This window comes from Manduca sexta, chromosome 1 (genome assembly GCF_014839805.1).
Source record: "Manduca sexta isolate Smith_Timp_Sample1 chromosome 1, JHU_Msex_v1.0, whole genome shotgun sequence".
Taxonomy (NCBI): Eukaryota; Metazoa; Arthropoda; class Insecta; order Lepidoptera; family Sphingidae; genus Manduca; species Manduca sexta.
This window is the reverse complement of record NC_051115.1, coordinates 2,826,787-2,854,763: the sequence shown is the minus strand read 5'-3', so window position 1 is coordinate 2,854,763 and position 27,977 is coordinate 2,826,787. Positions and strand designations below refer to the sequence as shown.

General features: G+C 35.4%; 3 protein-coding genes and 1 long non-coding RNA gene across 4 annotated transcripts in view; 1 reads left to right on the top strand and 3 right to left on the bottom strand.

The window, feature by feature from the left end:
• Positions 1–397: 397 nt before the first annotated feature.
• LOC119188974 lies at positions 398–2,665 on the bottom strand. The gene is made up of 3 exons (XM_037437520.1): positions 2,547–2,665; positions 2,104–2,143; positions 398–1,603 (listed from the first exon to the last, which is right to left on the bottom strand). The coding sequence occupies exons 1-3, from the start codon at positions 2,643–2,645 to the stop codon at positions 465–467; spliced, it is 1,278 nt and encodes a 425-aa protein (XP_037293417.1). The 5' UTR covers positions 2,646–2,665; the 3' UTR covers positions 398–464.
• Positions 2,666–7,158: 4,493 nt separating this feature from the next.
• LOC115447722 lies at positions 7,159–12,452 on the bottom strand. Its single transcript, XM_030174931.2, has 3 exons — positions 12,390–12,452; positions 10,364–10,415; positions 7,159–7,587 (listed from the first exon to the last, which is right to left on the bottom strand). Exons 1-3 carry the CDS (start codon positions 12,417–12,419, stop codon positions 7,292–7,294), a joined length of 378 nt encoding a protein of 125 aa, XP_030030791.2. The 5' UTR covers positions 12,420–12,452; the 3' UTR covers positions 7,159–7,291.
• Positions 8,752–9,677, bottom strand: LOC119190548. Its single transcript, XR_005113001.1, has 2 exons — positions 9,610–9,677; positions 8,752–9,279 (listed from the first exon to the last, which is right to left on the bottom strand). It is a non-coding gene; the product is annotated as an uncharacterized LOC119190548 (long non-coding RNA).
• A 2,451-nt stretch (positions 12,453–14,903) lies between the features above and the next one.
• Positions 14,904–27,977, top strand: part of LOC115447717 — a 42,172-nt gene continuing 29,098 nt past the window's right edge. Inside the window, exon 1 of the mRNA XM_030174916.2 lies at positions 14,904–14,966. Coding sequence (XP_030030776.2) covers positions 14,937–14,966 — 30 coding nt within the window. The 5' untranslated portion in view covers positions 14,904–14,936. The remainder of the gene's footprint in view (positions 14,967–27,977) is intronic.

Here is a 27,977-nt window from a genome sequence, read left to right as displayed (position 1 = left end):
TTCCACCGTCAATATATGAATCACAAAGTTTATAAGGATTTTCCATCTATTAGTAACAGGTGAAATCAATATATTCATTTTTTAAAAAGTGTCTTGATATACATATATACGAATTTCACGAATTGCAATCGCAAAACACTTAGTATGCTCGACATTGAAAAATATTATGTAAGTTTTGTTTAATTTCCTTCATTTTGATAAATATTCATCATGTAACTGAAAATTATTGTATTTCATGAAATATCACAGGAAAATCCCTGGCTAGGAGACATTTTAAAACATCATGCCATAGGTAATGAACAAAGGGAAATAATAAAAAGTTAAAGAAATGTTTCAAAAATATAATGCAAGAAGTGAAACAAAAAATTAATTTAACAAAGTATACAGTACATATAGGAATGAAAAGCCATTTAATACAGTTACGCTCTGATGTTAACACCTTAACTTAGAGGCAGACGTTGTCATCAATGGTGACTTTTGGGGTCGCTAAGTTCGCCTATGCGGGCGGCAGCACCATTTTGTACTGGAATCAAGCTTACTGAGAGATCATCTTCGATTCTCTGTACGTTGGAGCCTGAGTTCCCGCCATTGCTTAGGTCGGCTATGAGGTCGGCAGCACCATTTTTGATTGGAATGTAGCTTGCTGAGAGATCATCTTCGATTCCCTGTACGTTGGAGTCTGAGTTCCCGCCATTGCTTAGGTCGCCTATGCGGTCGGCAGCACCATTTTTGATTGGAATGTAGCTTGCTCTGAGATCATCTTCGATTCCCTGTACGTTGGAGTCTGAGTTCCCACCATTGCTTAGGTCGCCTATGCGGTTGGCAGCACCATTTTTGATTGGAATGTAGCTTGCTCTGAGATCATCTTCGATTCCCTGTACGTTGGAGTCTGAGTTCCCGCCATTGCTTAGGTCGGCTATGAGGTCGGCAGCACCATCTTTTTTCGGAATGTAGCTTGCTGAGAGATCATCTTCGATTCCCTGTACGTTGGAGTCTGAGTTCCCGCCATTGCTTAGGTCGGCTATGAGGTCGGCAGCACCATCTTTTTTCGGAATGTAGCTTGCTGAGAGATCATCTTCGATTCCCTGTACGTTGGAGTCTGAGTTCCCACCATTGCTTAGGTCGCCTATGCGGTCGGCAGCACCATTTTTAATTGGAATGTAGCTTGCTCTGAGATCATCTTCGATTCCCTGTACGTTGGAGTCTGAGTTCCCACCATTGCTTAGGTCGGCTATGAGGTCGGCAGCACCATTTTTGATTGGAATGTAACTTGCTGAGAGATCATCTTCGATTCCTTGTACGTTGGAGTCTGAGTTCCCGCCATTGCTAAGGTCGGCTATGAGGTCGGCAGCACCATTTTTGATTGGAATGTAGCTTGCTGAGAGATCATCTTCGATTCCCTGTACGTTGGAGTCTGAGTTCCCGCCATTGCTTAGGTCGCCTATGCGGTCGGCAGCACCATTTTTGATTGGAATGTAGCTTGCTGAGAGATCATCTTCGATTCCCTGTACGTTGGAATTCACACCGGATTCTTTAGGCGGAATTAGGCTCACTGAGACTTGATCGTCGCTTAGCTTATCATCACCATTTCCTACGAAGGAACCTGGAATGCGAAAAATGTTTTAATATTTTTGTCAGAGGCGAGAGAATACTGCCCCGGAGGCGTAGGTGTATTTCGTGCGCAGTACGAGACCGCTCTGTGGTTTCGGGTTCGAACCTCGGGGCGAGCAAAGTGATACTGAGTTTTCTTCGTCAGTATCAGCCCAGATTCTGAAATTTGTGCCCGATATGGCGATAAAGTCGACCCCTACCATGAGACGGAAGACACATAGCAAAAAGGGGTACACGGTGGCTCCTCTGCCTATCCTTTCTGCAATGAAGGTATAATGTGCTAAATTTGGTTGCAAGCCCGTACATCTTCAAGGCACCGTCGACTTCGAATTTAATTAATTTTAACGGTGAAAGAAACGTAATCCCTATCTGAGAATATTCACATACAATCACACTGGCGTGGACCATGACCGAACCCTCAGTAGTAGTGGCTTGGATCCAGCAGAGGGACAATTAATACAGTGTTGATGCATTATAGATAAGGTTACTCACCCATATCAACCACTTCTGACTGAGGTCTGGCATAGGCGACCTGCAAATTTTATATGCTATTATTTGAAGAACGTTCGATCAAATTATCATTAGTAATTACACTGGCTTATGCCCTTCATATCGAAGACAACAGAGTCTGCACAAAGTAGCTTAACGACAAATTCTAACAAAAAAAAATTCATTTTAATAATATATGAACGCCTCTTTACATTAACTTTCGACTAATAGATAAGTGTGTATCCGAACGCGTCAATCTTACAAATTCTTTTATAAATGAATAGATAACAAAACTATGTTTTTTTATTTTTTTGCTTTTTCCAAAAATAATATTTTTTTAAGAGTTATAGGGCGTCCTATAACTAATGACGTTTCTCTGGTGCAATAAAGCAATATGTTTCAATTAGTAAATCAATAACATTTGAAATATTATAAAGATTACTTACCAGCGCGAACAGGAGTACCAGGCGGTTCATGTTGGTTGTTTTCTTGTCGACGACTTGAATGATCCCTCGACTGTTGCTGCGTCTTTTATACTGATTCATTATTTGCAATCCTCCAAACTTCACACGTGTACCAATATCAAAGAGGAAAACTTTGTTAGGAAAAAAATATAATAGGCATCATTGTACTAATTATAATACTAAGCAAATTATGTATAAATAAATCTTCATATCATTGTTGGTACAAATGTCCTTTTGTTTTATAAAGTTCTTGCATATTAATGAAGCAATGGCGCCATATTTACTGTTGGATACACTACTGCCCCACCGGCTAGAAGCCCGTTATATTTTTTGGATTGGAGACGGCAAAGTAATTCCACTATATCTGATGGTAAATGGTGTATGGTGGTGTAATAAGTAAAAAATAAAGTGAATTTGTTTGTCTTTTAACGGTATTGTAACTATCTATCCGCATTATCGTCCACCTCAGAGTCGCTGTAGTCGAGCGAGCAGCCCCACACTGCTCGCCCCGCGACTCTCTCTAAACCTTAATTAGTCGCCTCTTACGACATGGGGATGTCCTAAGATGTTTTATTACATAGATACGTTGTCCGAGCTTAATACTGGCAAGACGAAAGCAAGGTAACTGCTCGACATTCACTTAGCCAACCTCCAACCACTGTCGCGGCTAGTCGGTTTACAACTTTTTTATTTTTATAAATAAAATGCTTTCCTGTGTTTTTAGTCGATGTATAAATTATACTACAACTGTGAATGAAAAAAACGTTTCATTTCATACGTTAGTAATGAGTATACACTATTTAACTTAGCTTTTTTACTAATAAATGCATTTTATTCAACTGTCATGGCGACGGGGCGGTCGACGCTCGGGCCTACTCGGGCACACTCGGGGACGTTCGGGCCGTATCAATGCGAGCTGCTAGGGCTGTACAAGTATGTGACTATAGTAAATAGTGAACTGTTTTTATGTGCAATTTTGTTAGTCTATGACGCGTCTATTTGTAAAACGTCATTGGTCGAAAATTGAACTGTTTATAAGGCTCGCCTTTAAACGCTACATAACACCATTGAGACTGAACGCTTGTGTCTTTACGGTTAGTAAAGTGATTTGGAGTGTTTTCAAGTCCTTTTCGCGTCGTATATCGACAGCGACGTCATCGCCGACCTCATAGGCGACCTAAGCAACCCCTGAAGTCACCATTGATGATAACGTGAGCTTGTAAGTTAAGGGTTTAACATCAGAGCGTAAATGACTTTTCATTACAGTACATGTTTACTGTTACATGGCATTTTTTTTTTTATTTTACTTAATATATTTTAGATGCATTTATTTTATTTTTTATTATTTGCCTTGTTAATTACCTGTGGCATGATGTTTCAAAAAGTCTCCTAGCCAGAAATTTTCGGATATTTTATGAAACACAATAAATTTCTGATAACTCTATGAATATTTATGACAAGGCAGGAAATTGAACAAAACTTACATATTATTCAATGCCGAGTAAGCTAAGCTACATTTTTAAAATTGCAAATTATACTTGAATATCTTTATTTCACCTAATATCATTAATATATGGAAAAAAATTATATACTTTATGGTTTATACATACTTATTTTCAAGACTAACAGACATTAATATATCTAATATTTTTATGAAAGTAAAGGAATGGGGAAGCGAAAGCAATAAATACAAACAGTAGGTATACATCATCATCATCATCATCAGCCTATATCTGTGTCCACTGGACATAGGCGTCCTCCAATATGTGCCATTTTACCCTGTCTTCGGCCTGTCGCATCCAGTTCTTGCCAGCGACCTTTCGCAGGTCGTCACTACCTAGCTGGAGGGCGTCCTACACTACGTTTCCCGAGCCGTGGTCTCCACTCAAGAACTCGTTTACCCCATCGGTTATCGGTTCTTCGACAGATATGCCCAGTAGTAAACAGTATACAATGGTACAATAATTATGCTGTTATACAAAGATGCATATTTAATTAACTAAAGCTATAATATATAACATAAAAACTAAAAGATAATCACCGGTGGTTTGGGACAAGAGAGTCTTGCTGTCGGTAGGTGATAAATTTTGAAGTGAAACTTCTTTAGAAATGTTGCGATTTCAAATTCGATGAAACGCAAATATGTCGCGTTAAAGTCGGAAGAGAATTAGAGAGAATATATTGAACAGTATTTTATATTCCCGGTCTCCTCTTTGTACTATGTTTCGTAGTCTCCACTCTCATTTATTAAGCATTTTCCATATGTGTGTGTCTTTTGTAGTGGGACAGTGGGTATATCTATATCTATATTGTACTAAGCCTGCCCTTGAACCACGTAAGAATGTGTTTAACACATGTGTTTGCGCTTACGTATTACAAGGCTCTAATATAAAGCAAGCATGTTGTACGCTATGTGTATTTTTATTTATGTGAATATTTAAATCTCACTTAGTAAAAAATAATTTTGCAAATATACTTTACTATTATGAAAAAAATAATAAACCTTACATCTATATCCATTTCAATGTCCCGTCTACCTAGACACCGCTGTAGAGAAACAGATGGTTGCGTTCCTCTATGGAAGGTAAAGATTTCCAGTCAGGCAGATGTTGCTTATAGCCGACCGCGGTCCCTAGGACCGTTCCTATTCGGAGGTGGTATATATACTGCTTCGCGCAAATTCTGCCATCGCAAGTTAGTATCGTTTATCGCCATCTAGTGTGATTATTAAACATTAATTCCTAATTGTCTAGTATATAATACTTCTATTGCAAGATAAGGCTATCATAACGATTTACAAAAAGAAATCAGATACGTGGCATAGATATATGATCATTAGAAGACATAATAATAATAAGCCCGCAGGGGCGGCTTTGTGGCGAGCCGACGGTGAGTGGTGACACCGCGTTCCCTGATCCCGTGGGGGCTAAAAGAGACCCCTGACCCTAGGCTTGCCTTAACTGGCCGGCTAGGGGTGGAAGTCGCAAGAGCTAAGAACCTCAGCTCCAGGGTGGAAGTGCTCAATCTGCGTAATAGCGAGGAAGCCCGCTCCGGGACGTGACAGCAACCCGCGATGGTGAAATCGGTGCACACCTCTCGACACCCTTAAGCCACCCACACCGGTGTTGCGTCCTTGGCCTACGCCACTTATGGGATGCCCATCTAGTGGCAGGCAAGTCACCGTCTGCCTTGAATACATAAGATTGAGACATTTTACTTGGCAGGCGTCCCATTGTCTTAATCAATAGCCCAGCAACCAGTCCAGCTAGATCCCATCCATAGACCCAGTATAATGCCCATGTTTTCTGCAATAATCCCTGCACCTTGCAAGCGCTGTCTTTGGCTGTATTTCCTCCATAAGTACAGACAGAGAGAGTACTCTCAAGGTGTATAAACCCCAACTAGAGTAATGTATCTTAAAGGGGCCTCTACGTGTTGGATCCATGTCCCCACGCAAGCCTTCCAAAAGGACCGGCCTTTATGCCGTGATTTCCCGTTGGGAACGGCCTCCTCTACTAAGAGGGAATAGGCCTTAATCCACCATGCTGGCCTAGTACCAGTCGGTAGACTTCACACACCCTCGAAAATTCCTAATTCACAATACAGCGTGGTGGACTAAGGCCTAATCCCTCGAAGTAGTAGAGGAGGCCCGTGTCCAATAATGGGTCAGTGCAATACAGGACTGATAAAATTATTTATTATTATTATTGATAAATTTATTTACTTATATAAATCAATTAAAATTATCAATAACAGTCAATAAAGTTTTACAAATAGACGCGTCATACACTAACAAAATTGCATATAAAAACAGCGCACTATTTACTATAGTCACAGCCCTAGCAGCTCGCATTGATACGGCCCGAGTAGGCCCGAGTGGTTCTGAATGGGCCCGAGCGTCGACAGCCCCGTCGCAATGACAGTCGAATAAAATGCATTTATTAGTAAAAAAAAAAAACATAGTTTTATAGTGTATACTTACTACTAACGTATGAAATGAAAAGTTTTTTTCATTCACAGTTGGAGTATAATTTGTACATCGTCTAAAAACACAGGAAGGCATTTTATTTATAAAAATACAAAAAGTTAGTAAGCCGACTAGCCGCGACAGTGGTTGGAGGTTGGCTAAGTGAATGTCGGGCAATTGCCTTGCTTTCGTCTTGCCGGTATTGAGCACGGACAACGTATCTATGTATGCGTATTTCTAACGCATCGTAACGTTTTATAAGACCCCACTATCCCCAAATTGCGTTATGTAATACTTGAACGGCCCCTAAGGGGGTTAGAATTTAAACATTTGTTAAGAAACTGAACTGTTTAAATAGCAGTACTTATATTTGTTAATTATTTTTCTTTTATTTAGTGTAAATGTCTGTCCTAAATAAATAAATTGTGCGAAACACTATCCATTGTTTTTACAATCGTAACATACTTAGCATGCTCGACATTAAATGTTTAATTTTCGCCTTTCGATAAATCTTCATAGATTTTACTGATTGTGTTTCATGAAATATCATACGAAAACTCTGGCTAGGAGACATCTTAAAACATTATACCACTGGTAACGTACAAAGGGAAATAACAAAAAATAAAATAAATGCTTCAATAATCTATTTTAAAAAGTAAAACAAAAATGAATCTAACAAAGTAAACAGTAAACATGTATCGTAATGAAAGCCGTTTAACACAGTTACGCTCTGATGTTAGCACCTTACAGGCTGACGTCATTAATGGTGACTTTTGGGGTCGCTTAGGTCGTCAATGAGGTGAGCAGCACCACCTTGTACTGGAATGTAGCTTGCTGAGAGATCATCTTCCATTGCCTGAACGTTGGAGTCTGCATTCACGGCACCAACATCCGATTGTTCAGAGACAGCTGCCTCTTTATTGTGAAGTGGGTTTGGTCCCTTTTGGTGAGTATTGCCTAAACCTTTGAGGAAACCCTCACCGAATTTAAGTCCTTGCTGTGGAATATAGGTTACTGTTAAATCATCCTTGCCGACGTCAGCGCCTGCGGAACTATCTGGAATACGGAAACAAATATATTTAGTTTACGAGACGGTACTGCCTAGGTGGCGTAGCTGTTTTTCGGGTTTAAAGCCAGGTCGAGCAAAGTGATATTGGGTTTTCTGCCTTAGTATCAGCCCGAAGTCAGAAATTTGTGCCCGATATGGCTACAGTGTTGTCCCTTACCATGAGACGGGACACATATGGCGACAAGAGAGTACTCGGGTGGCACCTCTGCCTACCCCTTCTGGAATAAAGGTATGATGTGCTAAATTTGGTTGCAAGTCCGAACATCTTCAAGGCACCGCCGACTTCGAATTTAATTAATTTTAACGGTGAAAGAAACGTAATACCTATCTGAGAATATTCAGATATACACTCATACTAGCGTGGACCATTACCGAACTCTCAGTAATAGTGGCTCGGATCCAGCAGTGGGACAATTGACAACATTTCAAAATGTAAACGTGCCTAAAACAAAAATACCTTTTCTTAATATTTCTACTCTGAGTTCGATTATGAATTTTTAATATTTTTTTAATACTTAATTGTGAAGAAAAAAATTAAATACGGAACAATGCTTGATTACGTCACATATACGATTGAATGAAATAGTTGCTTGATCCACCTTAATATTTATTTTAAAAAACTAAGACACCGTCATTTGTCAATGTCAAATGTCAATATTACAATAGATCAATGATAAAAGAAGTATAGAGGATGGGTAATATGGTCACGTGACATGCGGCACATTTCCTGAACAAAATGGCGCCGACTCCGCCCCTTACAATAGTGATATGCTAGTAGCGAAAACTTTGCATCGACATCGATGAATTAAAAGAGGGATAAATAAGCCAAAAAAAAGATTACATATGAATGTGCAGGCAAGTTTAAAAAATTATCATTATATTCTTTTTTTTAATACTTTCTTTATTATACTGGGAAGTTTTGAAGTTGGGGCAGTAAAAGTACCTTATATCTTAAACGCTGTGACTATTAGATTTTTTTTTCTTAGGAGATTGACTATCATTTTTGAATATAGTCACAGATCAAATACAAAAACAACAGCTCTAAGAATAAAACAGGTAGATCGTTAAATATTTTTATTTTATATTGGAATGTATTTCATGGATAAACTTTATGATTGGATTGGGTTTGTGTCAAGTAATATACACGTAGATAAGACAAAATAAACGTTTATTTATAATTATTCATTTTAAACAAAATCATCTTTGTCAAGTAATTTCTACATGACACTCTTTCTGTACTTTTCTTCCCGAAATATTTAAATCTTATATCAATATATTTATTTATTATTGCTTTAATTAAAAGCAGTTTGTGTGTACAATCGTGCTCTAAATCACTAGATACTAAAACATTCGCATATTCAAAATGATCTATTAAAAATTTATAAATATATGTATAGTAATTTTCAACCTTAGCTCCAGCCTTTAATTGTGGCTTAATAATTTTTTCTGTGTCTCTTACAATTTTTAATACACAACGTGAGGGATATGTCAATCCACCCCTTGATTTTACTTTTATCAAACTATTCGAAAAATCATTCTCACAGCCCCGGATGAGTGACAAACACTAAACAAACAACACAAAATGTAAAGAACAAATATATGTATTTGGTGTAGGATTCCAATCACGTCGCCCAATATTTTCAATCCATTTTGCCCTGGTTTTTAAATTTTTTGGTAACCTAAAAAAATATTCGAATTTCACTTAGTTTGTCGTTCTGGATAATACGATATTGATGTGTGCTCTAACTTTCTTTCAAAGACAAAAACCGTAACTGATAAACTGATAAACTCTGTTAAAATATCGATACCAATAATTTCTAAACAAATCCACCCACCCATCCCTAAGCTTGTGTGTAAACAAACATAATGATTTTAATGTGTATAAATCACGCCTAAAAGGGTCCAAAGCTTAACAAACCAGATCCACATATCATTTTAATTGATAAAAACACATCCAAAAGTAAATATACAAAGATATTTGCTAATTTTCGGTAAAAACAGTTACTAACCTATGAAAAGATATTTCGGGGTCTTTCTTGCGTGAATTCGATTTACATCCTTTCACACAACACTGAATCATTTTCGAAACTTAACAAATACACTAATAAACACACTGAACAATTGAGAATATGATTATATTACTTTAAATTCAATATTTATGAAGATTTGTTTACATCGTCTGACACTACATGTACCTGCCGACTGCCCAGCATAAAATGGCGTTTCTGCCGCAAGGCGGTCCCAGTGTGTTGAAGTAAACGAAATAGTGCCATATGCGAAGAAAGCAATTATTTTTGTCTTTTTTGTTGCGTTCCAAATAAGCTTTGAGTAAAAGAGATAGACATATATATTGACAATTCTGCGTCGATTTCCCTAACATAAATATAACTTATTCATATAGCTAACTTTTGAGGCCTGTCCTCTTTATATTTAGTCATTGCAATAGATACGTCACAATTGTCACTTTCAAAGAGAGAGATAGAAACAAAGAAAACTGATATTGCACTTCTTTTTTACTGGAAAGCAAAGGTCATTTCGTTTTGAGCCGTATATGTGACGTCATTTGTTGCTTACTTCGTTTCAGAATCAATCAAAATACAAAGTGAAAATCATATATGAAATATCAGAATTTTGAAAAAAGAAACAATATGGGCCTCATAATTTCAGATCTTTTTTCATAAAATATAAAAACTTGAGTACGTTGAAAAAATGAAGTGTTATCAATTAATACAGTGCTGATGCATTATACATAAGGGTACTTACCCACATCTAGATCAACCATTTCCGACTCGGGTCTGGCATAGGCGATGGCGACCTGCAAATTTTATATTTAATTATTTTAACAATGTTCGATCAAATTATTAATTAATTACACTGGCTAATGTCCTTCATACTCAAACACAACAGTGTCTGCACAATGTAGTTTAGCGGCAAAAGTTGTAGGATGTTTGTGTTTGGCGAGATAGCGACCGCCGTACACAAGGTGTGTAACCCGCCATAATGGCACAAGTGTGTCTTCAGGGAGCGGTCTGTGTTAGGGTTACCAACGGTACTATGATATATAGTATTGTACTATACTTTGGTTCTGCATACTATATACCAGTGGCGAAGGGTGAAATTTTTCAAAAGGTAACCCGGTGTAAAAAAAATTGGCGTCAGTTAAGATATCGGGGCAATTTATCGGCAAACAAAAACTAAGACAACGGATTAGTCTTGATTCGAAATCAACAAACGTTGACATACATACTAAATTACTTATTATGCGTAAATAATTGAAACATTCATAAAATCGAACAATAAACGAAGATAATTCTCGATCCATTAATCAAAATATAAGTACTTACCTATTAATTAGTTATAACATCAACAAAAGTAAGTATTAAAATTATAACCACACTACATTAAAAGTATCTGTTTATTTTCAAAATAAAACTATAAATGTAATAGAAATAGATATCATGATCGCCAAACAGACCAACAGTTTAAGTCTATCTACATGATAAACTTATATAATTATCAATTTAAATTATAATCAAGAAAGGTTATTCGTTAACTTTTGATTGTATCGTGGTGCTACTTTTAATTCAGTATAATATCATATTTATTTTCTTCTAACAAACATTTTGTGTCTAAAATAAAAACTTTCAGATCTTCTTCAAATATTTTACCATCTAAATACTAATATGTGAAATCACCGACTTATAATATACTTACGTAAAGGTAGACATTAAACTGATCACAGGTAGTTATTTTCATTATAATACACTTTTATTTGTAGTTTCTAAATAAACAAAGCGCTGGTAACTAACTATCACATAACTATCAAAAAATAAAATGAATATGACAATTTACAAACACCGCAACTTGGTAGCATAATAAATTATGACGTTTGAAGGACGTAAAAGCGACAACTATACAAAGTCGGTTAACGTGAAGCCGAACTAGCTCGGGTTACCTTTGCCCATATCTTGCGCGCGATTTCGACAAACACTGGCATAGAAAGTCATAGAAAGTGCTGCCATCTATATTAAAAACATACTACGACATTAAGCCGCTTGACAGCGGGTTACCTTTGCCTGTGGCGTCACAATTTCACTTAGGTAACGGAATTTCTGGGGAACTAAATACAAGGTGCGCCATCTAACGTCATTTAAAATAAGTAATTGATATCGATTAAATTAACAAACAACGGGCTAATCGCCGATAGATGTCATTATTAAGTTATCAATTATAATTAATAAGTTAAGCTATTATAATTATTGTCCATTGTCTGATATGTTGTAAATTTATATTTGCCTATTAAATATATTGTTTAGTATCACCGAAAACCTAAAAGGGAAGCCGGTGGGAATCGGCTTGTATGGACGCTTCGCCACTGCTATATACTATTGAAGAGATATATAGTACTCAAGGTATATATTTTCAACACCTAATTCACATTACCTTTTGACTGATGGGATAGTGAGTATCCGAGCGCGTCAATCTTACAAATTCTTTTAGAAATAAAATATAGATATAAAATATATCTTTCTTATTTTTTTCAGGTGCAGTGGAGACACTTTGCCTTTGTATTTAAATATACACAGGCCGAACCCAGATCACGACAAACTATTTCAACTATATATATAATATGTAAATTCGTCAGCTACGCGAGCTAAGCTAAATTTGCTTAGTATTTGGTCTGCTAATGGCTATAGAGGCCAAATTTAAGTTTTATGCACATGGAAATAAAACAATATGTTTCAGTTCATAACTCAAAAACATTTGAAATATTGTAAAGATGAATTACCAGCGCGAACAGGAGTACCAGGCGGTTCATGTCGGTTGTTTTCTTGTCAACGACTTGAATGATCCCTGGACTGTTGCCGCGTCTTTTATACTTATGCATTATTTGCAATTTTCCAAACTTTGCACTTGTGTCAATATCAAACGAGGAAAACTTTCTGAGTAAATAAAAAAAAGATCATAATATGGATCATTGTATTAATAATAAAAAGCAAATAATTTTATATAATATGAATAAAATATCGCTTCACTGTTGGTACAAATGTATCTTTGTTTTATAATGTTCGTGAGTTGTAATGAAGCAATTGCGCCATATTTATTTTTGGATATACTACGGCCCCTCCGCCGACAAGCCTGTTATATTTATTGGATTGGAGACGGCAAAGTGACTCATGAGACGAGAGATCATCTCTGAGTCGACATCCTGAGACATTAGGTGTCGAGTCAAATAAACCTCGGCATATGATTTTCTCCACATTGTGTATTGACGTATATTTTATAGACACGAACGTCCATAAAGACTATTTGTTCAAAATCTGAACCAAAATGGCAACCAAGACGTCACTGCTATAACCTATGTATTCACTTAAACAACAAATAATATTACTTATTTGACTAAAATTTTTTATTCAAATCCAGATTCACACTTCGACTCGAGTTCTTATACCATGAGCGCCACTGCGTACACAACCAAAAGCTGTCAATATTGACCATATTAAAGTCAGTTTGAATGGATATCAGTTCAAATCAGTCGAACACCGAGAATGTCCAGAACGCCAAATCTAGTACATAGTACATATTATTATTATATCGATGACATTGTGCCTCGAACATCTCGCATCCTTAGAATTAAAGTAACCTATGTGAAGTTGGCAAGTGAGGTTTAATATCGTTTCTTTAATCTTGCCATAGGATTTTACTAGGTTAGTACCGGATTGCACCGTTTTTATTTTTATTTTGTTTGTACCTCATGGGGACAAGAAATGGTGTACTGAAAGTTTGGTCAATCAACGCCTTGAGTGTACTAACATAAACTCGCAACATTTCCAAACCAACCATCATTTTAATGATTTTATAGCTGAAATTGATGGAGGAATATGTCCCTCAGAGGTACAATCCCTGAAGAACATAGTACGATCCGAAATGAGGGAGTAAAAACGACAGAAATTCAGAAATTGTCGTCCACCTCGAAGTCGCTGTATTCTTCGCGGCTTTCAGTATGCCCTAATTAATCACCTCTTACGACAGGTAAGGGATGCCGTGGCGGAGTTCTTTAGATGCCCTGAACCACAGAGCACAGGTGCTAAGTCACCTAACTCAAGTTATCATTTCCTGATTTTGTTAAAAAACTACTTTCCAAAGCATGCTCTATAACCCTATGACAAGAAAAGGACACAATAGGGGACCGTCCTGTGTTTGATTTTGTACATTATTCTATATGTAATGGTTAATAATACGAAAAAGAAAACCTTCTGCGAAAACTGCATTCAAATTGGTTAAAAAATGAGCCAGTAATTCATATTTCTAATATTACTATGTGCCGAAGTGGGCGCGAAGTGGGGATATAGCTTCATCTCTTTCTTTCGCTCGCGTCGTAATGCCCGATGACGTCACACGTGGGTATTGCGCCTCTTTTCAGTTTCTTGTTACTTACCCCTTCTACCGAAATTGAAAGTCTTATAACTTGTTGATTTTTTACCGGATTTAAATAATTCTTTCTGTGTTATAATTTATATGACGTAAATATTTGATGATAGTAAAGAACAAAAATGAGTCGGGTCCCCTATTATAGAACAGAATCAGAGATGCTCACTTTCAACGACTGCCCAATCCGCTGCCTTATATATCTGTTTTCAATTTTTTTTATTCGTTTCCCACAGATCGTCTATTTTGATTTAGGTCACCTTAGTTCTAAGGGTGCGATCTATCTCACATATACTCATTGACGTTTCCTATAAGCCCAAACACCCCATATCTGCTGATTTTTTCTGAGGAGTCAAGTATGCCGCAGACTACTTAATGTTGCCTTATCAACAGTTGTACCAAAGTTGAAATGAATCGGATTTGTGAAAGTAGTAAATGAGCTGATGATCTTTAACTGCTTGAATAGATTTTATTTGTGTCAGGGTTTATTTGACTAAACATATAATGTCTCAGGATGTCGACTGAGGGATGATGTCTCGTCTCTTGAGTCACTTTGCCGTCTCCAATCCAAAAAATAAAACGGGCATCTCGCCGGTGTGGTATTGGTGTATCCAAAAATAAATGTGGCGTAGGTGCTTCAGCTTACAGTATAAGAAATTTATAAGACAAAGAGACATTTGTACCAACAATGATACGAAGTTTTATTCATATTATATAAAATAATTTGCTTTGTATTATTAATACAATGATGGATATTATCTTACACTTACTTTATTTGCTAATAAAGTATTCCGCGTTTAATATTGATACAAGTGCAAAGTTTGGAGAATTGCAAATAATGCACGAGTATAAAAGACGCGGCTACAGTCGAGGGATCATTCAAGTCGTTGACAAGAAAACAACCAACATGAACCGCCTGGTACTCCTGTTCGCGCTGGTAAGTCATCTTTATAATATTTCAAATGTTGAGTCACTAATTAAAAGATATTATTTTATTACCATGCGCATAAAATTTCAGCTTGGCCTCTATAACCATTTGCAGACCAAAAACTAAGCTTAGCTTAGCTCACACATCTGACAAATTTACATATTATATGCATAGTTGAAATAGTTTGTCGCGATCTGGGTTCGGCCTGTGTATATTCAAATACAAAGGCAAAGTGTCACCACTGCATCTGCAAGAAATAAGAAAGTGATATTGGTTATCTATCATATATTTCTAAAAGACTTTGTAAGATTGCCGCATTCATATACACACTATCCCATCAGTCAATAGTTAATGTATATTAGGCGTTCAAAATCATATACAATACGATGATCCAAAATATAGTAAAATACTACATATTATACCGTTGGTAACCCTAACACAGACCGCTCCCTGAAGACACACTCGTGCCACTATGGCGGGTTACACACCTTGTGTACGGCGGTCGCTATCTCGCCAAACACAAACATCCTACAACTTTTGCCACTAAGCTAAATTGTGCAAACACTGTTGTGTTTGTGTATGAAGGACATTAGCCAGAGTAATTAATTACTAATGATAATTTGATCCAACATTGTTAAAATAATTAAATATAAAATTTGCAGGTCGCCATCGCCTATGCCAGACCTGAGTCGGAAATGGTTGATCTAGATGTGGGTAAGTACCCTTATGTATAATGCATCAGCACTGTATTAATTGTTCCACTGCTGGATCCGAGCCACCACTACTGAGGGTTCGGCCATGGTCCACGCTAGTATGACTGCACATGCGAATATTCTCAGATATGTATTATGTTTTCTTTCACCGTTAAAGTTAATTAAATTCGAAGTCAGCGGTGCCCTGGAAATGTTCGGACTAGCAACAACCAAAGTTAGCACATCATACCTTTATTCCAAAAGGGGTAGGCAGAGGTGCCACCCGAGCACCCTCTTGTCGCTATACGTGTTCCGTCCCATGACAGGGGACAACACTGTCGCCATATCGGGCACAAATTTCTGACTCCGGGCTGATACTAAGGAAAACCCAATATCACTTTGCTCGACCTGGGCTTTGAACCCGAAACCCGAGCGGTCTCGTACTGCGCATGCAATACAGCTACGCCACCAAGACAGTACCGTCTCGTAAACCAAATATATTTGTTTCCGTTTTCCAGATAGTTCCGCAGGCGCTGACTTCGGTAAGGCTGATTTATCAGTAAGCTATATTCCAAGGAAAGGAGTTAAATTCGGTGAGGGCGTAGGTAATGCCCACCAAAAGGGACCCAACGCAGTCAACGTCGCTGAAGAAATGGATGTTGGTGTCGTGAACGCAGACTCCAACGTCCAGAGAATCGAAGATGATCTCTCAGTAAGCTTGATTCCAGTACAAAATGGTGCTGCCGCCCGCATAGGCGATCTAAGCAATGACGGGAACTCGGAAGATTATCTCAGAGCAAGCTACATACCAATCAAAAATGGTGCTGCCGCCCGCATAGGCGAACTTAGCGACCCCAAAAGTCACCATTGATGACAACGTCAGCCTGTAAGTTAAGGTGTTAACATCAGAGCGTAACTGTATTAAACGGCTTTTCATTACGATACATGTTTACTGTTTACTTCGTTAAATTCATTTTTGTTTTACTTTTTGAAATAGTTTATTGAAGCATTTATTTGATTTTTTATTATTTCCCTTTGTTCATCACCGGAGACGTAATGTTTCAAGATGTCTCCTAGCCAGAGTTTTCGTATGATATTTCATGAAATACAATCAATTTCAGTAAAATCTATGAAAGTTTATCGAAAGGCGGAAATTAAACATTTAATGTCGAGCATGCTAAGTATGTTGCGATTGTAAAAACAATGGATAGTGTTTCGCGCAATTTATTTATTTATTTTGGACAGCTAGTAGTTGATACAATATTGCTTACACTAAATAAAAGAAAAACAATATTATATAAGAGTAATATGTTCAAGTAAGGCAGTCACAACATGCACTATTTGTGACAAAAAAAGATAATTTTCAAAATGAAACACATAAGGTGCGTTTGGGTTAAATCGGACGCTTTTTCAACGTGTTAAACAGTGTTCTCGAAATATTTTTTTACAAGAATTCTATAGAAGTTATCATAATGAATTATTAACTTAGCTATATATTATAAAATTTACTAAATGGTATATATTTTTAAAATTTCTTAAATATAACAGTTTATGTTTTATAAGGCTTTGAAAAAGTACTATACTTTTAGAAATGTGTGAGAAAGATAGGGCCTTCACAGATTTAGTTCGGACTACTCTCTAAAACCGTCTAAGTTAAAGGTATTCTAAAATCCATATAAAGAGTATATTCTGATCTAGATAGTCATTTATAAACATTCAAAAAATTTAATAAATTTCGTAAGATATTTTTAGAAGCGAAGTTTGTTTTTTTTTTTATAGTTCTAGGCATACGATCATACCCCACATGAGTGACACTGTAGATATTTTTAAAAATATTCGAAGAAATAGTACATACACGTGTACATAAATAACAAATAAACAAAATTGATCATTCACCTGAGCTAATAAAAAATACGTAATTACTGAATTCAGACCTATTCGTGTATAAATTTTGACACAAACTTGCAATATTTTATAAGTGCTAGATCGAACGATTTTTATCCGCTCTTTAACGACAAATAATTGTATGCGTAAAGATCGGATCTCAGGGAATATAGGTGTTTCGACAAATTTGAATAACTAAGTCACAAGATTTATTTCGTTTACGATACTGTATAACTTCAAAATTAAATGAAAATAGTAAATACTACATTTAAATTAGGCAAATTCTTGAATGGGGTTAATCCGGATCTGCCATGGAACGACGAAATACCGATATTCTGTTTGTTAGCACCGTAAACATTATTTACTTGACAGAATCATTTATGTGAACTAGTGGAACGTAGGGAACAATATGGGGTCGCAGGTAGTGTTGTCTAGAAACAAAAATTATAACTCAATTGCAAGTTATTTGATTTATACGATGTTACACCTCCTACGATCTTACCCCAACGCGCCTTACATACTAATTGCAATTAAAACAATGAACAAATACATATACTACTATTTAAACAGTTCAGATGCATAACTAAATTAATAAATTGAAATAATAATACTTCTGTATTATCTACTGTCCCACTGTTGGGCACGGGCCTCCTTTACTGAGAGGGATTAGGCCTTAGTCCACCACGCTGTAGTGCGGATTTTTAGACTTCACACAGCCTCAAAATTCCTATAGAGAACTTCTCAGATATGCAGGTTTCCTCACGATGTTTTCCTTCACCGTTAAAGCAAGCGATTCACAAAGAATACACACATATTTTTTTGTAAAATCAGGGGTGTGTGCCCTTAGGATTTGAACCTGCAGACATTCGTCTCGGCAGTCCGTTCCACACCCAACTCTCGCCGCTCGCCCACGGGCAAATCATTGAAAAATTGGGCTGCAGATATTCCGGAGTCTAAGCATTGGAGTAATAGTTTTATATTTATTTATATTTACAATATGTCGGCCCTTTGACGAGTTTATAGCTCTGTCAAGGTAGCAGTAGTAACTTAGCAGAATTAAACCAAATATATTTTAGAATTTGTTGCTAATTTGTTGCTAATTAGTTACCACTATTTCGATTTTGTTGCTCAAGCCGTTTAGAAAAAAAACCGGTCGCTGCTATCATGATATCAAGCTAGCATGGACCATAATGAAACTTATACTTATATGATCAGACGTAATGTAGGAATTTGTTGCTAATTTGTTGCTAATTAGTTACCACTATTTCGATTTTTTTGCTCAAGCCGTTTAGAAATAAAAGCTACCACTGCTATCATGATATCAAGCTAGCATGGACCATAACGAAACTTATACTTATATGATCAGACGTAATGTAGGAATTTGTTGCTAATTTGTTGCTAATTAGTTACCACTATTTCGATTTTTTTGCTCAAGCCGTTTAGAAAAAAAGCTACCACTGCTATCTTGATATCAAGCTAGCATGGACCCTAACGAAACTTATACTTATATGATCAGACGTAATGTAGGAATTTGTTGCTAATTTGTTGCTAATTAGTTACCACTATTTCGATTTTGTTGCTCAAGCCGTTTAGAAAAAAAAACTACCACTGCTATCTTGATATCAAGCTAGCATGGACACTCACGAAACTTATACTTATATGATCAGACGTAATGTAGGAATTTGTTGCTAATTTGTTGCTAATTTGTTGCTAATTAGTTACCACTATTTAGATTTTTTTGCTCAAGCCGTTTAGAAAAAAAAGCTACCACTGCTATCTTGATATCAAGCTAGCATGGACCCTAATGAAACTTATACTTATTTGATCAGACGTAATGTAGGAATTTGTTGCTAATTTGTTGCTAATTTGTTGCTCATTAGTTACCACTATTTCGATTTTTTTGCTCAAGCCGTTTAGAAAAAAAAGCTACCACTGCTATCTTGATATCAAGCTAGCATGGACCCTAATGAAACTTATACTTATTTGATCAGACGTAATGTAGGAATTTGTTGCTAATTAGTTACCACTATTTCGATTTTGTTGCTCCAGCCGTTTAGAAAAAAAACCGGTCACTGCTATCATGATATCAAGCTAGCATGGACCATAACGAAACTTATACTTATATGGTCAGACGTAATGTAGGAATTTGTTGCTAATTTGTTGCTAATTAGTTACCACTATTTCGATTTTTGCTCAAGCCGTTTAGAAAAAAGCTACCACTGCTATCTTGATATCAAGCTAGCATGGACCCTAACGAAACTTATACTTATTTGATCAGACGTAATGTAGGAATTTGTTGCTAATTTGTTGCTAATTAGTTACCACTATTTCGATTTTTTGCTCAAGCCGTTTAGAAAAAAGCTACCACTGCTATCTTGATATCAAGCTAGCATGGACCCTAACGAAACTTATACTTATTTGATCAGACGTAATGTAGGAATTTGTTGCTAATTTGTTGCTAATTAGTTACCACTATTTCGATTTGTTTGCTCAAGCCGTTTAGAAAAAAAGCTACCACTGCTATCTTGATATCAAGCTAGCATGGACCCTCACGAAACTTATACTTATTTGATCAGACGTAATGTAGGAATTTGTTGCTAATTTGTTGCTAATTAGTTACCACTATTTCGATTTTTTTGCTCAAGCCGTTTAGAAAAAAAAGCTACCACTGCTATCTTGATATCAAGCTAGCATGGACACTCACAAAACTTATACTTATTTGATAAGTCGTAATGTAGGAATTTGTTGCTAATTGGTTACCACAATAAGGATTATGTTGCTCGAGCTGTTTTGAAAATAAAAATAATTTAATAATATAAAAATAAATAAACGGCCTTCAAAACTTGTACTATAAAATATACTGTCTCGATGGCGTAGTTATGTTTCGCTTACAATACGACTATCGCGCTGAAATGTTACACCTTTGCCTACCCCTGAAAAGGGAAAAGGTGTGATGCTATACATATGTATGTAAGAAGTAGATTCAAGCAAACTTAAATCAAAAACACAACTGATAATATTTCGATCACAGTACAGCTATCGCGCTGTGGTGTTACACTTCTGTCTATCCCTTAAAAGGGATAAAGGTGTGATGCTATAATATATATTATGCATGTATGTATGTATGATCTATGTCAAAATATGAAATGTAAAACAACAAAATTATGTTTGTAAATGTAGGCGTATGCACGCTGTACACTGTTTCATAGTTTTTATAGACGTTTTTAACCGACTTCAAAAAAAAGGAGGAGGTTATCAATTCGACGTGATTTTTTTTTTGTATGTTTGTTACCTCAGAACTCGCTCATTTATGAACCGATTTGGAAAATTCTTTTTTTATTCGAAAGAATTTCTCTCCAGATTGGTTTTTTTCAAGATCGCTTCGGTAGTTTGGTTTTAAAATTTAAAAAAAACTAGAATAATTATGTCGTCCAAGAAAACGAAATCGGTAATTTAGCTTTCCTGTAACGTATTTAGTTATGTTTTTGCATTGAGTTTGGTTGACTGTACTTCTCACATACTTATACATATAGCATAACATCTTTTCCCCGTGTCAGGGGTAGGCAGAGGCGTAACATTTCATCGCGATAGTCGTACTGTGTGTGAAACATATCAGTTGTGTTTTTGTGTTGGGTTTAGTGGACTCTACTTCTTACATACATACATACATATAGCATCACACCTTTTCCGCTTTTCAGGGGTAGGCAGAGGTGTAACACCACAGCGCAATAGTTATAGTATGATCGAAATATATCGGTTGTGTTTTTGGGTTGGGTTTAATTGACTCCCCTTTTTACATACATACATATATGTAGCATCACACCTTTTACCCTTTTCAGGGGTAGGCAGAGTTGTTACACCACAGCGCGATAGTAGTACTGTGAGCCAAATATAACAGTTGTGTTTTGCGTTAGGTTTGCTTGAATCTACTTCTTACATACATATATATAGCATCACACCTTTTCCCCTTTTCAGTGGTACTCAGAGGTGTAACTCCTCAGCGCGATAGTCGTATCATGAGCGAAACACAACTATGCCATTGAGACGGTCTATTTTTTTACTAACACAAAAAGCAAAAATAAAAATAATTTTAACAAAAATTAAACCGCCTTCAAAACCACTCAAAACCAAAAATAATTTCACATAACAAGTATATATTGGATACCAATTTTGGATTCGGTGCCTAATTAAAATTGCTAGTTGAGCTAGATAAATACATTAACGAATATACGAAAACAATGTGCTGCCAGCGTACAAAGTCAGCAAGTCAGATTGTTACCGGAGATAAACACATCGCCGCAGCACAGCAAATGAAAACTATTAAGGAAATATTTAAATTTGTGAACTGTACACTACCCAAATTCTTCCCCTGTTACATATAGCTGGTCAAATGTGGGTGTATTACACTCCCTGCCTCGAAAAAAGATGAAACACCATACATGTGTTTGGTATTACACCTTTCACTGTGTATGTTGTAGTACACGCAAACCTACTCCTTTTAATTGATTTGAAAGAAATTTAGCTCATAGATGGACTATGCAACAAATATAGCTAACTAGCAATTTTAATTAGGCACCGACTCCAAAATTGGTATCCAATATATACTTGTTATGTGAAATTATTCTTTGGTTTTGAGTGGTTTTTGAAGGCGGTTTAATTTTTCTTAAAATTATTTTTATAGTATTACTGTTTTTTTCGTTAATTTTTAATTGTTGTTAAATACTTTTAGGTGGATTTTCTCCGCACTTTTACGGTGATGTGCGTATATTAGCTTATATAATTAATCAGACTTTGTATACAAAAGACTTATTAAAAATATATATATTTAAAAATAATATTATAAAAGATTTAATGGACAATTGATGACAAAAAATAAAGCCCGGAGTTTCTTTCTGCCTTTCTTCTTCGTGTAGTCATCGCTTAAGAAGCTAGTGAAAGGCTGGTAGGTTAGCTAGGTTAGGACTTTTATTGTCCTCACCGGTGAGGATCACGACGCGTTTCTCCCTTATTATTTATTTAAAAATAACATATATACATCATTTTATTTCTTCTTTCCTGCCAGCCCGAGCTGGCTTCTTTGTTTACTATACTTTTCATTAACTTTATTACCTATATAAATTGTTTTTTGACCTGTTTGAAGTTGGCAAGTGAGTTTAAAATTATACTAGGTCAGTACCGGATTGTACCGTTTTTATTTTGTTTGTACCTTATAGGGACAAGAGATATGGTGTACTGAGAGTTTTGTCAATCACCGCCTTGTGTAGTAACATAAACTCGCGGCATTTTCAAGTCAACCATCATTTTAATGATTTTATAGCTGAAAGAAGACGACTGAAGACTGAAGACGCCCCTCAGAGGTACAATCCCTCTGTAACATGGTACAATCCGAAACAAGGGAGTACAAACGATGGAAATTCACGAAATTCCTAGAAAATTAATATTTTCTTCCAAATACGACCATTTTTAAATAAATCATCATTGTGATGATTTTATAGCTGAATATGATGGACGAATACATCCCTCAGAGGTACAATCCCTCTATAACATAGTACAATCCGAAACAAGGGAGTACAAACGACAGAAATCCACGAAATACGTAGAAAATGATTATTTTTTTAAAAAGTACAGCCATTTTGAAATTAATAATTAATATGATGATTTTATAGCTCAATATCATGGAAGAATATGTCACTCAGAGGTACAATCCCTCTGTAATATAATACAATCCGAAACAAGGGAGTACAAACGATGGAAATCTGCGAAATACGTAGAAAATGATTATTTTCTTCCAAGTACGGCCATTTTCGAATGAATAATAATTGTGATGATTTTATAGCTGAATACGATGGATGAATACGTTCCTCAGAGGAACAATCCCTCTGTAATATAGTACAGTCCGAAACGGGAAAGTACAAACGATGGAAATCCACGAAATACTTAGAAAACTATTATTTTTTAAAAAAGTACAGCCATTTTCAAATGAATAATTAATATGATGATTTTATTGCTGAATACTATGGAAGAATATGTCCCTCAGAGGTACAATCCCTCTCTAAAATAGTACGATCCGAAACGAGGAGTACAAATGACGGAAATGCACGAAATTTGTAGAAAATTATTATTTTCTTCCAAGTACGGCCTTTTTTAAATAAATCGTCATTGTGATGATTTTATAGCGGAATATGATGGATGAATACGTCCCTCAGAGGTATAATCCCTCTGTAACATAGTATAATCCGAAACGGGAAAGTACAAACGATGGAAATCCACGAAATACTTAGAAAATTATTATTTTTCAAAATAGTACAAGCATTTTCAAATGAATTATCATTGTTATGATTTTATTACTGAATATTATGGAAGAATATGTTCCTTAGAGGTACAATCCCTCTGTATCATAGTACAATCCGAAACGAGGGAGTACAAATGATGGAAATCCACGAAATACGTAGAAAATGATTATTTTCTTCCAAGTACGGCCTTTTTCAAAAAAATCATCATTGTGATGATTTTATAAATACCTGAATATGATGGACGAATATGTCCCTCAGAGGTACAAATGACGGAAATGCACGAAATTTGTAGAAAATTATTATTTTCTTCCAAGTACGGCTATTTTTAAATAAATCATCATTGTGATGATTTTATAGCTGAATGTGATGGATGAATACGTCCCTCAGAGGTACAATCCCTCTGTAACATAGTACAATCCGAAACGGGAAAGTATTAACGATGGAAATCCACGAAATACTTAGAAAATTATTATTTTTTAAAAAAGTACAGCCATTTTCAAATGAATAATTAATATGATGATTTTATTGCTGAATACTAGGGAAGAATATGTCCCTCAGAGGTACAATCCCTCTGTAACATAGTACAATCCGAAAAGAGGGAGTACAAATGATGGAAATCCACGAAATACGTAGAAAATGATTATTTTCTTCCAAGTACGGGCATTTTTAAATAAAATCATCATTGTGATGATTTCATAGCTGAATATGATTGACGAATACGTCCCTCAGAGGTGCAATCTCTCTCTAACATAGTACAATTCGAAACAAGGGAGTACAAACGATGGAAATCCACGAAATTCGATCAAATTTATAATTCTTTGAAAAGGTAGAGCCATTTTCTAATGAATCATCATTATGATAATTTAATAGCTGAATATGATAGAGGCAAACATTCTTCATAGGTACAATTCCTCTTAAATATACTACAATTTGAAATAAGGGAGTGAAAACGAAAGAAATCCACGAAATTCGTTGAAATTTAAATTTTTTTGAAAAAGTACAGTCATTTTCAAACGAATGATAATTTTGATGGTTTCACAGCTGAATATGATAGAAAGTAGTTGCCTTAGTAGTAGAATCCTTTTCACATGTAGTACGATCGCTGTCGTGTGTGGATGATAGTCCCGACTATGAAGGTTCACTAATGTATGACGTAATATTTATGGTGCTTCAGAAGCTTGTTATTGATACCATTGCGCTTTTTGATATGTAGAAATATATGTATTTTTTGCTCATTTTTTAAGAACGCAAATAAAGTCAAAATGATAACAAAACAAACACTATACAACAACAAAAGTAAAATCAATAATAAAACAAAAGGTTATTAATTAAGGTTACATAAAATATTTATATTTTTCTATTACTTTACGCTGCTGTTGCTCTTTGGTTCTTGGTAAAATTTATGACATTTGCGCAAAACGTTGAGTAACTTTTAATTAGGATTAAAAATAAAGGAAACTATCCGTTGCTTTAATGACTGTTAGTACTATGTTACACGTTTTGTGATCCTTTATATTAATGCATTCTGCAGGCAGAATTTTTTATTAGAAGTATTTTTTATTCGTGTTGTTTTTGGTTTGGAAAGTTATATTTGAATTTATTTTAATTGCTACTAGCGGTTCCGACAGATGTCCTGCCCTAAACGGAAGCTATTTTGTTAATACCTTGTTTAAGCGTTCATAGGGTATTATTTCAAGTATTTTTGAAGGACCGGCAATACTGCAATTGACCGTTAGTTGCCAGGGTTTGTCTTATCGCCTCCTTTGAAAATAGGCATAATTATATAATTTTGAGTTTATCTGGAAAAGTTTGGCTTTATACAACTTACCAGTTTGGGAACAAGACACAGGTACATATAAAAATCTAGAGATAGAAATAGTTAACAGTTCAAGAAAAAAAACTCTTTGTATTATTTTAATTACAAATAATTACTTAACAATGCATACCACTATTTGTATTAACGCTTGTAAAAAGTTTGCGCAAATGTCATAAATTTAACCAAGAACCAAAGAGCAATGGCTGCGTAAAGTAATAAAAAATATAAATAATTTTTGTAACCTTAATTAATAACCTTTTGTTTTATTATACCTTAAAGTCACTAAGTGGGTAAAGAAGCGCACGTGTTTTATGCCACTCATTATAAATATTATTTCAGTTGATTTTTTTGTCTATTGCCTAGTTATTGGGTTTTATGGTATCATAAAATTTTTAAATTCCCAAGGAATACATATTAAGATCAGTTGACCCTTGCATTTCGCACTAGGATAAAACAAAAAAATATAAATTTCAACGTATTTCGTGGATTTCCTTCGTTTTTACTCCCTTATTTCAAATTGGAGTATATTTAAGAGGAATTGTACCTATGAAGAATGTTTGCCTCTATCATATTCAGCTATTAAATTATCATAATGATGATTCATTAGAAAATGGCTCTACCTTTTCAAAAAATTATAAATTTGATCGAATTTCGTGGATTTCCATCGTTTGTACTCCCTTGTTTCGGATTGTACTATATTACAGAGGGATTGCACCTCTGAGGGACGTATTCGTCCATCATATTCAGCTATAAAATCATTACAATGATGATTTATTTAAAATGGCCGTACTTGGAAGAAAATAATAATTTTCTACGAATTTCGTGCATTTCCGTCATTTGTACTCCGTGGTTTCGGATTGTACTATGTTAGAGAGAAATGATACCTCTTAGGGACGTATTCTTCCATCACATTCAGCTATAAAATCATCACATTAATTATTCATTTGAAAATGGCCGTACTTGGAAGAAAATAATCATTTTCTACGTATTTCGCGGATTTCCATCATTTGTACTCCCTTGTTTCGGATTGTATTATATTACAGATGGATTGTACCTCTGAGTGACATATTCTTCCATGATATTCAGCAATAAAATCATCATATTAATTATTCATTTGAAAATGGCTGTAATTTTTTTAAAAATAATCATTTTCTACGTATTTCGCGGATTTCCATCGTTTGTATTCCCTTGTTTCGGATTGTACTATATTACAGAGGGATTGTACCTCTGAGTGGCATATTCTTCCATGATATTCAGTAATAAAATCATCACATTAATTATTCATTTGAAAATGGCTGTACTTTTTTAAAAAATAATAATTTTCTAAGTATTTCGTGGATTTCCATCATTTGTACTTTCCCGTTTCGGATTATACTATATTACAGAAGGATTGTACCTTTGAGGGACATATTCGTCCATCATATTCCGGTATAAAATCATCACAATGATGATTTTTTTAAAAAAGGCCGTACTTGGAAGAAAATAATCATTTTCTACGTATTTCGTGGATTTCCATCGTTTGTACTCCCTTGTTTCGGATTGTATTATATTACAGAGGGATAGTACCTCTGAGTGACATATTCTTCCATGATATTCAGCAATAAAATCATCATATTAATTATTCATTTGAAAATGGCCGTACTTGGAAGAAAATAATCATTTTCTACGTATTTCGCGGATTTCCATCGTTTGTATTCCCTTGTTTCGGATTGTACTATATTACAGAGGGATTGTACCTCTGAGTGGCATATTCTTCCATGATATTCAGTAATAAAATCATCACATTAATTATTCATTTGAAAATGGCTGTACTTTTTAAAAATAATAATTTTCTAAGTATTTCGTGGATTTCCATCATTTGTACTCTCCCGTTTCGGATTTTACTATATTACAGAAGGATTGTACCTTTGAGGGACATATTCGTCCATCATATTCCGGTATAAAATCATCACAATGATGATTTTTTTAAAAAAGGCCGTACTTGGAAGAAAATAATCATTTTCTACGTATTTCGTGGATTTCCATCGTTTGTATTCCCTTGTTTCGGATTGTACTATATTACAGAGGGATTGTACCTCTGAGTGGCATATTCTTCCATGATATTCAGTAATAAAATCATCACATTAATTATTCATTTGAAAATGGCTGTACTTTTTTAAAAAATAATAATTTTCTAAGTATTTCGTGGATTTCCATCATTTGTACTTTCCCGTTTCGGATTATACTATATTACAGAAGGATTGTACCTTTGAGGGACATATTCGTCCATCATATTCCGGTATAAAATCATCACAATGATGATTTTTTTAAAAAAGGCCGTACTTGGAAGAAAATA

Coding starts and splice junctions, on each gene's coding strand:
- LOC119188974 (XM_037437520.1), bottom strand. CDS start 2,645: ATGAATCAGTATAAAAGACGCAGCAACAGTCGAGGGATCATTCAAGTC. Junction 2,144..2,546: donor TGGTACTCCTGTTCGCGCTG/GTAAGTAATCTT, acceptor TAAAATTTGCAG/GTCGCCTATGCCAGACCTCA. Junction 1,604..2,103: donor GTCAGAAGTGGTTGATATGG/GTGAGTAACCTT, acceptor TTCGCATTCCAG/GTTCCTTCGTAGGAAATGGT.
- LOC115447722 (XM_030174931.2), bottom strand. CDS start 12,419: ATGAACCGCCTGGTACTCCTGTTCGCGCTG. Junction 10,416..12,389: donor TGGTACTCCTGTTCGCGCTG/GTAATTCATCTT, acceptor TAAAATTTGCAG/GTCGCCATCGCCTATGCCAG. Junction 7,588..10,363: donor AATGGTTGATCTAGATGTGG/GTAAGTACCCTT, acceptor TCCGTATTCCAG/ATAGTTCCGCAGGCGCTGAC.